At 39.4% G+C, this 12,416-nt stretch overlaps 1 protein-coding gene across 2 annotated transcripts in view; it reads left to right on the forward strand.

Moving 5' to 3' along the window:
* Positions 1–12,416, forward strand: part of PREX2 (phosphatidylinositol-3,4,5-trisphosphate dependent Rac exchange factor 2) — a 334,883-nt gene that overhangs the window by 198,219 nt on the left and 124,248 nt on the right. For both annotated transcript variants that reach the window (XM_002710460.6, XM_089336348.1), the window contains exons 26-30: positions 796–975; positions 4,496–4,590; positions 5,864–5,946; positions 6,694–6,784; positions 7,366–7,494. In XM_002710460.6, the coding sequence (XP_002710506.2) occupies positions 796–975; positions 4,496–4,590; positions 5,864–5,946; positions 6,694–6,784; positions 7,366–7,494 (578 nt within the window). The remainder of the gene's footprint in view (positions 1–795; positions 976–4,495; positions 4,591–5,863; positions 5,947–6,693; positions 6,785–7,365; positions 7,495–12,416) is intronic.

Consider the following 12,416-nt stretch of genomic DNA (forward strand, 5'->3'; position numbering starts at 1 on the left):
TCAGCATGTCTTATACCAGTGCAGCCTTGAGCTACATGGAAGGGCTCATCATTTGGACAGATCTGTGACATTTCATCCTGAGTGCATGACAGATGGGACTGGAGTTGCCCCCTGCTTCCCACTGTCCTCACGTTGTAGATGACTCTTCCTAGTATCTTGTAGTTACTAAGGTCAGGACCCCCGTCCATCTGCACAGTAAGAAGGGATAGGCAGTTGATAATTTCCCTGCCAAAGAAAGAAAGCCTTAGAGGAAACCAAGCCAAGGGCAAATGGGTTGCTGGATTTTTAATATCTGAGAGTGAGCCACTGAGAATATTCAAAGATTTTTAGCATTTGAGGTTAGTATTTGGTCAGCCAGTAGTACTCGACATTTTCATATGGTGGTGATGGTGGCAGTAATGATGAGGGCTGAGGAGAGACACCCAAGATGCACCCAGAATGCGTTAACTGTCACTTGATTCCCTCAGTGATCCTGAGGTCTATTCTCAGTGTCCTCATTTTATGCATTCACAGGGAACTATCATAGCTTTGCTAAGATGACAAAATGAATAAATGGCATAATCAGGATTTGAATGCATGCAGCCTTCTGGTCTAAATTTTGTTCCGTTTCTGTTATGTATTCTGAGAAGAAAAGGAGAAGCTCTGTGACATGCTTTTGATGTGGTAGAATGCTTACTAGGTGTGAGACATGGAAGCATCCTAGAAATATTTGTAAGCCTATCATAGTCAACAAATATGGTAGGTATCAGTAACAGGCAGTTTGATATATGTACCTTTTTTTTTTTAACATCACAGCCTTCTGTCTTCGATAACATATTCTCCTAAATTGGAGCGTAAGACTTCAGAGTGTGTAATACCAATGGACAGTGACAACGAGAAGGGAGAACGAAATAGCAAACGAGTTTGTTTCAACGTAGCAGGAGATGAGCAAGAAGATTCCGGTCATGACACCATCAGCAACAGAGACTCCTACAGGTAACTCACTGATTCCCCCAACTCATGTCATCAGCAAACTCAGATAGGATTCTGTATTTCCACAAAGTTCTTGAAAATGATTTTTTGGTTAATGGTTTTGTTTATTGCTCTCTCAATCACTTGCTCTTACCCACCTCAGATAAAACAAAGTGGAACAGCTTAATCTTTCAAAATCTTCACTTTGATAATTTCAGTAACTTGAAACAAAACATTTTTCTCTAGGTGTGTGAATCTAATTTCAGCAACTTGTTCTATAAATGGATTGTAAAGTATGTATAACAGATAAGAAGGTTGTTACTATGAGCATTTTTTCATATGTCTGTCTCTGATCATTGGTTTATTAGATCAAGAGTAGGAGTTCTTTTTGCCCTGTTTTCCTCCTTTGTTTTTATAGTCTGTATTCCAAGTGAATTGGACTAATTTCTCTTGCCCACCCCTCTGATCAGCTCTGTTTTTTATCTTCTCTTGGATGCTTTCTGTATTCATTTTCTATTGCTTCTATAACAAAGTGCCAAGTCTAGGTGCCTTCACCGCAGAAATTGGTTATCGCACAGCTCCCAAGGTCAGAAATTTTAACAACCAAGGTGTTGGCTGTGTGGATTCCTCCCTGGGGCTATGAAGGAAGAAGGATCTGTCTCAGGTCTTCTCTCTTGACCTCTGAAATGGTGATCTTCTAACTGCGTCTCTTCACACCATTCTCCATCCACATGAGTCTCCGTGTCTATATTGCCCTTCTGCTTTTTTTCTTTTTTTTAAGATTTATTTCTTTGAAAGGTAGGGCGACAGGAGTGGGAGAGTGGGGAAGAAAGAGAGATCCAGATCTTCCATCTGCTGGTTCACTCCCCCAAATAATTGCAACTGAAGCCAGGTGCTAAGAACTCTATCTGGGTCTCCCACATGGGCAGCAAGAACCCCAGCACCTGCCGCCTCCCAGGCACATTAGTGGGAAGCTGGATTGGAAGCATAGAGAGGCTGGAACTTGAACTAGGCACTCCAGTGCAGGACAGAGGCATCCCAAGCAGTGGTTTAACCTGCTGCACAACAAGTGCCCATATGCTTCCCTTCTTTGAGGGACATCAGGCATAGTGCGCTAGGACCCACGCTGATGATCTCATTTTAATTCAATTACCTCTGTCCAGAACCTGTTTCCAAATAAGGCCGCATCTGGTGCACTGGAGGTTAAACATCAGTATACATTTTTTTTTGTGTGGTAGGAAGGTATAATTCCTTCCTTCCAAATTCTGTTAACATTTTTGTACCAAACCCTAAAATGATGTGAAGTTCTTTAATTGAAAGTGCTTTTGCTCCTTTAAATAATGGATCACGGGGCCGGCGCCATGGCTCACTTGGTTAATCCTCCGCCTGCAGTGCTGGTGTCCCATATGGGCGCTGGTTCTAGTCCCGGTTGCCCCCTTTCCAGTCCAGCTCTCTGCTGTGGCCCGGGAAGGCAGTGGAGGATGGCCCAAGTGCTTGGGCCCTGCACCCGCATGGGAGACCAGGAGAAGCACCTGGCTCCTGGCTTCAGATCAGCGCAGCGCCAGACGTAGCGGCCATTTGGGGGGTGAACCAGCAGAAGGAAGACCTTTCTCTTTCTCTCTTTCTCTCTCTCTCACTGTCTGTGACTCTACCTGTCAAAATAAATAAATAAATAAATGGATCACCTGAAACTTCAGTGAGGAACATCATAACCAGCCACAGTTTTGGCATCTCCCATTACGTTCACAGGTGTTGAAGGCAAGAACTATTGTAGTTAATATTGTTTATTATACAGTGTTTTACAATGAAATGATATTGTACTGTGTTTAAATTATTCTCACCAGAGATGTTTAATACAAATAACTAACATTAAAAATATGTGAGGGGGGCTGGCTTTGTGGTATTGCCCCTTAAGCCATTACCAGCAACACTGGCATCCCATATGAGCACCAGTTCACGTTCTGGCTGCTCCACTTTTGATCCAGCTTCCTGATAATGTACTAAGGAAAGCAGAGGAACATGACCCAAGTCCTTGGACCCCGACCCATGTGGAAGACAGAAGCAGCTCCTGGCTCCTGACTTCTGTCTGGCCCAGCCCTGGCTATTGCAGCCATCTGGGGAGTGAACCAGTGGATGGAAGGTCTCTCCCTCTCCCTCTTTCCCTCTCTTTAACTCTGCCTTTTAAATAAATAAAATAAATTTTCAAATATATATATATTTCAAATATATATACATATACATACATATATGTATATGGTATGTGTGTGCAAGTTTCACCTAGTAGTTCAGCTACTGGTTAAGATGCCTGTGTCCCACATTGAGTTTGGTACTTGGTTCCAGCTCCTGAATCCAGCTCCCAGCCAATGCAGATCCTGGGAGGCAGTGGTGGTGGCTGAATCGACTGCATACCTGCCACCCACATGGGAGACTGGGGTCCAGTTCATGACTCTCAGCTTCAGTTGCAGACATTTGGGGAATGAACCAGCAGGTGTAGGCTCTTTCTCTGTCTCTGTTTTGCCTGTCTCTCTGCCTCTCAAATCTAGACACATGGAAGAACAGGATGATTTCACCTAGTTCCCATAGTACCTCCATGGCAGTGTCTGATAGTAACTCTATTTTCCACATAAGGAAGCTGAAACCCACAGAAGTTACATGATCTATCCAAGCAAGTAGGTGATCTGGCTTCACAGTTCCACACTTAACTATTCTACTATCCTAATTTCTGTGGTTTTGAAAAAAAATTGACAAATGCACGAGATAATTATTCCTATAGATTTAACAATGTATTATGCAGATTAACTATCTTTACCATTTCATTTTCTTTTAACTTCTAAGGAGACCAACGTGTTCTTTAATAGGAATCTGTGGGTTTTTCTCCACTGGGAAATTACTTGTCTAAAAATACTTTCTTACCTAAGTTCTAGTTATCAGATAATTAAAATTTCCCTCAAAGACTCTTTCAGCTAAGATAGAAGTTTAAAATGTAAATTTAAAGTGAAGTAAGTCCTTCCTACTTACTATGAGGAGGAAGAATATTTTATCTCTTGCACTGTTTCTGAAATCTGTATTACATCCGTATTCACACACAAACCCTTTAAACATTCTTTCCTTGAACATTCATAATTCCCAGCACTTACTTGTGCTGAGCTCTGAGGTGGAGACAGACAAGAGACTTTTCTTGGGAAGTTCAGCATATACTCAGTAAGCCACCAGAAAGGGTTGAAAAAAGAGAGAACTCTTGAAACATGAGTTGGTAGCTATGAGCAAATTATCTAACTACAGATGTGTACCCTCAAAGACATTACATTAAGAGTACTTTGAAATTTGGTTTGACTCCTATTTTTTTAACTAAAAACATAAAAAATTCATTTAGGGTTAGATTATATGACAGAAAGAAATTTGAAATATGATTAAATTGAAAATATTTTCTTTAAAAGGATAAATTCAGTTGAACAAGTTTGTCTTTCTCATAAGGAATCATAAGGAATCACAGGGAAACTCAGACATCTGCACTCTTAAATAACATATAGCACATTCTTTTCAGCGACTGCAACAGCAACAGGAACTCCATCGCCTCCTTTACCAGCATTTGTAGCAGCCAGTGCAGTTCATATTTTCACAGCGATGAGATGGACTCAGGTGCGTTTGATGAAGGCATGAGTTCTTTTTGATGTTAATCCTATTGGAGATAACTTTAAGGATTGGTTTCCTTGATCCATATACACTTTTACCTTTTTAAGTCATACTCGGTGGCTACACATAATTTATTTCTGTTTTGTGTGCTTAATAAAATTGATTCCCCAATCCTATTGTAAAGAGTGAATTTAAAAAAGCAAACTGCTTTTCATCTTGATATATGATTTACGAAGGGTTATAGGTACAGAGGAAACGAGGATTACTAAAAGCATTGGGTATTGTTGATTAGAGTGGAGAGGTGAGGAGCTTGAAACTGATAAATTTATAATACAGCAGGTGCACCTGAACAAGGTTGCTTCAAAAATTTCATGGAAAAATAAGCTAAAAGATAAATTTGTTTTGATGCCAAAGAACTTTGAAATATGTACCTAATATTTTATAATATGCATTTTCCATGGACTTTTTGAAGCCCCAATGTATGTGGAAAACAGCTAGAGGGGCAATGAGAAAAACACTAATTGGTGTAAATTGTTTATAAATACCTTGATTTTTGTGTGTTAAGAACAAAGCGTTTTCTTGCAATTAGGAGAAATATTAACATGTGTATTTTCATCAGTGCACTCCAAAAGCATTAGACAAACACACCATTGGAAAGAATCATTCTCATGGAATACCACAGTGTGCCTTGTTTTTTTTTTTTTTTTTTTTTTTTTTTTTTTTTTTTTTTGACAGGCAGAGTGGACAGTGAGAGAGAGAGACAGAGAGAAAGGTCTTCCTTTGACATTGGTTCACCCTCCAATGGCCGCCGCGGCCGGCGCACTGCGGCCGGCGCACCGCGCTGATCCGATGGCAGGAGCCAGGAGCCAGGTGCTTTTCCAGGTCTCCCATGGGGTGCAGGGCCCAAGCACCCGGGCCATCCTCCACTGCACTCCCTGGCCACAGCAGAGAGCTGGCCTGGAAGAGGGGCAACCAGGACAGAATCCGGCGCCCCAACCGGGACTAGAACCCGGTGTGCCGGCGCCGCTAGGCGGAGGATTAGCCTAGTGAGCCGCGGCGCCGGCCACACAGTGTGCCTTGTCTTTCACTTGTGTCCTCCGGAATCAACCTGATTTCCTAGGAGCTCTTAACTCTTTGGAATTCTTTTCCTGAACATGAGAACTAATGTATGGAATAAGAACTCTTTATTTTTATTTAACATTAGAATATGCTGGGATATTTTAATGGATGATGAATTATTTTTGTTGTTGATGGGTTTCTTTTTTTCTTCTACATCTAGGTGATGAACTTCCCCTCAGTGTTCGCATTTCTCATGATAAACAGGACAAGATTCACAGTTGTCTTGAGCATCTTTTTAGCCAGGTATGATCGGGGCAAATGTGGCTCTTTTTTCCTCAGATTAAACTGTCAGGAATACCTTTGTAGGCATAGTAAGAAGAGCTTAGAGTTAGAATAAGGCCTAAATCTGTCCCTCTTCCTCTTTGAATTTAAAAGATGAATAAATATTCTTGTGCCAACTACCCAAAAATTGTTGTACAAATCAAGTATTTTATAATCTGTAGAAAATAAGAAAAATTTATATACCTAAGACATAACTCTTGCTATCTGTGGGAGTTTTGTGGCTTTTCAGAATAGTTTATGATATTTCTTACTCAGCACTAATCCTAAATTCAAAAGGTACAAGATTGTCTTGGTGCTCATGTTGGTGGTTTGCATAAAAAAAAAAACAAACAACAACAACAACAAAAAAAAAAACAACAAAAAAAAAACAACCCTAGGCAAATTGTGTACTTTGGCAGCTTTTAAGACTTGGACAAGGATTTCAGTAGCTCTTAGGATTTTTAAATAATTTTCCTGAATTTTACTTTCTTCTGTGACATGAATTCATATTTTGCATGAATACGTGTGAAAAGAAGAAATGTCACTGCAGTGTTGTGAGGTGGGCAGGCAAGTTTGTCACACTATTTTATTTAAACAGATTTCACAAGCATAATGGAATTTCAAAAGTAATCGTTTCTTTAAGAAAAAATATTTTACAAGATTTGCTCTTGGGTGTATATTAGGTACAATTAGAGATGAGTAACTCTTAGAAAACTCTGCTCTTGGTAGGTGGATTCGATCACTAATCTTCTAAAAGGGCAAGCTGTTGTGAGGGCTTTTGAACAAACCAAGTATCTCACACCAGGACGAGGACTGCAAGGTAAGATTGGGAGATAAAAGGTATCAGACCATGCAGTGGTCATATGAGAAGGGAAATTTCATATATCATTGAATGCTGCATCTGTTTTGATAAGATTGGAATATGTTAAGTAATTTAGGACATTTTAGGTTTCTTTGAAAGTTTAAAATGTTTAAACCCTATAGAATCAAGACCAAATAAAAATGTGTTCATCAACAATATGTATTAAGAATTAAGTAACTTTGCTGAAACCAAGCATAGTTCCCCCTTGATTATTCTTGTATCCTATCCAGCAGTGGGGGAAGGGACTTGGGGATTGTGAATTGACATACAGAATGACCAAACAGGACAGGATATAGAGCTGCCACTTTCCAACATCCTGTTTATGATATAAAAAGTAGAGCTTTCAGCTAAATGTGCTTCTTTGTTTAAACATTTATAAGAAAATAACATCAAGATGTGGCATTTGAGATTTAGCAAAGCTTGTGATGTAGCAAAAGAAATTACTTTCATGATAATATACCAGGTTGACAGTGATAAGATTCTGAAGTCTTAACTGGGAAATGGTTGAGACTTAAGAGAAATTTTCTATATTTATTTAGAATTTCAACAGGAAATGGAACCAAAGCTGAGTTGTCCAAAAAGGTTACGGCTTCACATCAAGCAAGATCCTTGGAATCTTCCCAGCAGCGTCCAGTCACTTGCTCAGAACATCAGAAAATTTGTTGAAGGTCAGCATGAAAAGCAGATGGCATTGCTTGATTTTAGCAATAATCACTTAATTACAGCTAGTCAGTCAGTGATGCTTGATTACTTTTGCAATGTTCCATGTTGTGAAGAAAATGAAAGGATGGAAAATGGTGAGGGAGGAGGAGGGAAAGAAGTAATGATTACAAAATCTTGATAGACTATATCATAAGAATATTATCCATGAATAATCATGGTTCATGGAGGCAAATACAACATGGATTGATTTTAACTCATTATAATACCAAAGAGTATTTAGAATGTTTTAAAAGATAGCATGAAACTGTGGAAAGTCTAAAAAATAAATTGTGAATCTGTATGAGAATCAAAATAATTACATAGGTTGCTTTTAAGTGGCTTTTAAATTTCTTTTCCAGAAGTGTTTCTCTAAGTTGATTGTTATTAATTACCATGACATTACTTACATGGCATTCTGTGATTGATACAAAATGTGGGGAAAACTTCAAAGAAGTTCAGTGTGTGTTGTTTAGGGTCAGAGTTATTAAGTAGAAAATACTGAGAATTCCTAAATGATGACGGTGAAAAAAGTGAAATAAGAAATTTGTTTAATTTAAATATTATCTGATTGAACAATTTTCTTTCCAGTAATTAGTGCAGTGGTTGGCCTTGTCTAGATGATATTGGAGTTGGCTCCCTAAAATATGATACAGGAATATGGACCCCTTAGAGTTCCCCCAAAGTCCCATCTGGGGTGCCATATGAAATTGGAATTTGGGGTGCCATGTGATATCACTGTATGCTTATTAATAATCCCAATATTAATAAGCCCATGTGGGTTCTTGCCTAATATTCAGAGAAGAATTTGGAATATTGGTGTAGATAAACAAGGCAGCATGGTACATTTTTAAGCTTTCATTCAGTGAGAGAAATGCATAGGGGAGTAAGGGCCCTATCTATAAGAGAGAGGTAACTCTGGGTTCATACTAAGTACCAGGAACCAGCCACGTGGAGGAGCATCTAGACCAGGAAGCATGGGGCGGGTGGCCTGAAGGCTGTGAGCCCTGGAGACGCAGGGCCACAGCCAACCCCGTACTGGCAAAAGGCTAAGGAAAAGAGAGCGAGAGAGCAGGCACACTGTGTCCCAGGCTTTTAATCCACTTGCAAGGGGGAGTGGTTAATTAACCTGATTGGCTGGTGGGTGCACAGGTGTGGCCAGGTCAGGGCATGAAGTCACATGGGGGCGTGGTGAAGGCGTGGTCTTCCAGCTCACAAACCTAATCAATTTTATTCTGTATGCCCGCCTACAACATAGAGACATTTTTAGTTGTCACAATTGTGGATGTATTCATGGCATCTGCTGGGTATACCCCAGGGCTACTCCTAAACATTGTACAAAGTATAAGAATCTCTCACAACAAAGAATTATTTGGCCCAAAATGTCAGTTGTGCTAATGTTGAGAAACATGTACGACAAATATGATGCCTGTGTTTACATTTTTATTCCTCAGCCATTTGTAGGTCAGTTAGGTGTGGCAATAATACTCAACCAAAGTATAACATTCTGTTGTTACCGTTTTTAGGCTAAGTTAGAGAGAGTAGTCTACCTTGCTAACAAAGACAGCTCTATTTATCAATGGACTCCGAACCAGTCACTTAACACTTAGGCTTCAGCTTCCTGATTTATTGAACGACAGAGATGGTTTAAATGTACGGTGATAACTAAGTCTTCACCATAGAAATATATTCAAACATAATACAGAGGAAGTTTGTATAGATAGGGATGCTTCCCCAGATCAATCACAGCAACTCTATTGTGTAATGAAATCTCCTGTTTTGATAGCTGTGTTTGTTTGCTGTATTTTTATTTTATGGCTTAATATAATGGCTGCCTGTGACACTATGTAACATAACATTTCATGTAAAATCTGAGTTTAAATTTTTTTTTTTATTTTTTTGACAGGCAGAGTGGACAGTGAGAGAGAGAGACAGAGAGAAAGGTCTTCCTTTGCCGTTGGTTCACCCTCCAATGGCCGCCGCGGCCGGCGAGCTGCAGCCGGCGCACCGCGCTGATCCGATGGCAGGAGCCAGGAGCCAGGTGCTTTTTCCTGGTCTCCCATGGGGTGCAGGGCCCAAGCACCTGGGCCATCCTCCACTGCACTCCCTGGCCACAGCAGAGAGCTGGCCTGGAAGAAGGGCAACCGGGACAGAATCCGGCGCCCCAACCGGGACTAGAACCTGGTGTGCCGGCGCCGCTAGGCGGAGGATTAGCCTAGTGAGCCGCGGCGCCAGCCAAATCTGAGTTTAAAGCCCCAAAGTAATTAATAACAAAAATGATAAAGACAGTTTTAAAAGACAGTTTTGTGAATTTAAGAATATACTTTAGTAACAGGCATATTTTTACTTAATAAATGCCAGCATCCCAACACTTCAAGAAGTTAAAATTCTGCAATTATTCTCATCATTTTTGAGTCTTTCTTTATGTAATGCACCTATTATTAGAGTAAGTGCCATATTGATTAGGATTAGAGAAATCCTTAAAACATTTTTTTTGTTTTCTTGCTTTGAAGGCCTTTAAGATATAAGCTATCAAAAACTCAATTTTTTGAAGTTATTCATTTTATGAATTTTGTATTTTCAAGTCCTACTTTTATACATTTTGTATCCCATTCCACACAGGGTCAATCACAGATGATTGATAAATGTGAATTAATTTATTACTCATTGCTTTGTGTCCAATAAGCTATGTGCCTGTTTGCTTTCAATTAATTGGGAAATAGTTTATGTGCAATTGGTAAATTTAAAAACATCCAGAGTTTCTTCTAAATGCCAAAGATTATGCAAATAAAGAAACTAAGTTGCATCCTATTATAGACAATCACAATATAGTCAGAGAGAGAGAATTAACTGATAAGTAAAGTAAGAAATACCTAAAAGGTATTACATTTTACAAGTGAGATTGCAGGAACAAATAATTTCAGAGGCAGGGAAATTTATTGAATTACGAATTAGAAAACTGATCTGTTATGTACTAGCTTTGTGGCTTTTAGAAAAGTGCTAGCCTACTTTGAATCTCAACTAGTTCATTCATAAATGATAATAACTCTACCTTATCTATTTTATAGGCCCTGTGTAGGAAAGATAAATGAGAATACATATGAATAGTCTCTGAATGTTGTTTGAAGTGTTGTATAAAGACTGTTGTTACTGTGATCTTAATCTAACTAAGCTACTATAGAATTCTAAATGTGACTAGATAATATTTCATAAAAGTTTTGAAATTTAGACTCAGAGCAGTAAGGACATAGTATAAGAGTGGGAAATGAGCGAAGTGCTGGCAAAGAAATATAATATAAACAAATATTCAACAGTCTAGAATAGATCTTGTCATGTCACAAAGGGACTGACATTGGAATACAATTAGAAAGCTTCACTGAAAAGTGACTTCTAACTCAGATAGATGAGTTTATACATCTAGCAGGAAATCACAAGGCTTAGCCATGTGGTACTGAAATTATGAACATGATATTGTAAGAAGGTGCATCTGCTAATGGTGCATATGAATCATAAAGACAGGAATATTATTCAGAAAACCACTGCCATCACTGCGGCATGATGAAAAAGGGTAGCAAAAGCTGAAGAGATGTATAATAAGATGTGGAGACAACTTCAGAGAAGAGTAGGTTGCTGAAAAATGAGAAATTTTAAAGAGTAGTTTTTGTAGGGAGCAAAGAGTTTTGAAAATGTGTTCCCTAATAGACATTTGAAGTTGAAGTGATGATGGCCCACTCAAGTAGAAGTGTCTTCATTCAGATGAGAGTCTGAGACTACAGTTTAGCTGAGAGATTCGGCAGGGGACAGGCATTATCTCGGTGACACCACATAATCAGTCTTTCCCCCACTGAAATCACTATCTCCTTTTTCTTTCTACCCTCAGTTTAGTAGGCTGTGAGTGCACAAGGATCTAATTATACAATGTTAAGTGGTGCTGTAGCAATCTTTCCTAGCTAAAGAGCGTAGAAATATCTAAGTGTGTGTGATTTATTTGCTTTAAAGGCAGAGTTATAGAGAGGGAGAGACAGGGAGAGGGATCTCCCATCTGAGTGTTCACTCCCCAAGTGACCACAATAGCCAGGATTGTGCCTGGCTAAAGCCTGAAGCTTCATCCAGGTTTTCCATGAGGATGGCAGGGGCCCAAGCACTTGGACCATCTTTGGTGACTTTCCCAAGCACATTAGCAGGGAGCTGGATCGGAAATGGAGCAGCCAGAACACCAACTGGCACGCATATGAGATGCTGGCATTACAGGCATTGGCTTAACCCACTGTGCCACAAATGCCAATCCAAGAATTACATTTTTGATGTTCTAATTGATACATATTTGATGGGATATTTTAAAGAGACTAGTAATTTTCAGAAACAAGGTCATGTCGACTTCATAGATAAAACAAGAAACTCTGGCCAAGTGTCATGAGGTTACATTTCTAGCCAAGATCTAACTTTCTGTTAGGTGATTCCCTACATAAAGACAATTTGGGAGATAGAATGAAAAGTACTTTAAAGTTCAGCAGGATAAACTCTGGGTGAACTGCTGAGGTTACTGCTGAGTTACTCCCAAGGACCTCCACAAGATGAGAAACTGATCTCAAGGATACAAATCAGTCTTTAAAAGCTTAATAAAAGTTTAAGTAGTGCTTCTAGAACTGCTTCTGAACAGTTTATGATACAGACTATAATACTCTGGAGTTTAGAGAGCACCGCGCAGCTGAAAACAGCTAAGGATGACTTGCAAAGCTGGCAGGATTTACCTGCTGTTTCATCTACTCATATAATCCAGAGCTGGAAGACATTTGACATTCCAGGGTGTTGGGATAGAATTTACAATGGAAAATGGACAAGAGTAGCATTTCAAGTGAATGGGATTTTTATTACCTAATACGACAGGACT

This window comes from Oryctolagus cuniculus, chromosome 6, assembly GCF_051225735.1.
Source record: "Oryctolagus cuniculus isolate XC-2025 breed Fujian yellow rabbit chromosome 6, ASM5122573v1, whole genome shotgun sequence".
Taxonomy (NCBI): Eukaryota; Metazoa; Chordata; class Mammalia; order Lagomorpha; family Leporidae; genus Oryctolagus; species Oryctolagus cuniculus.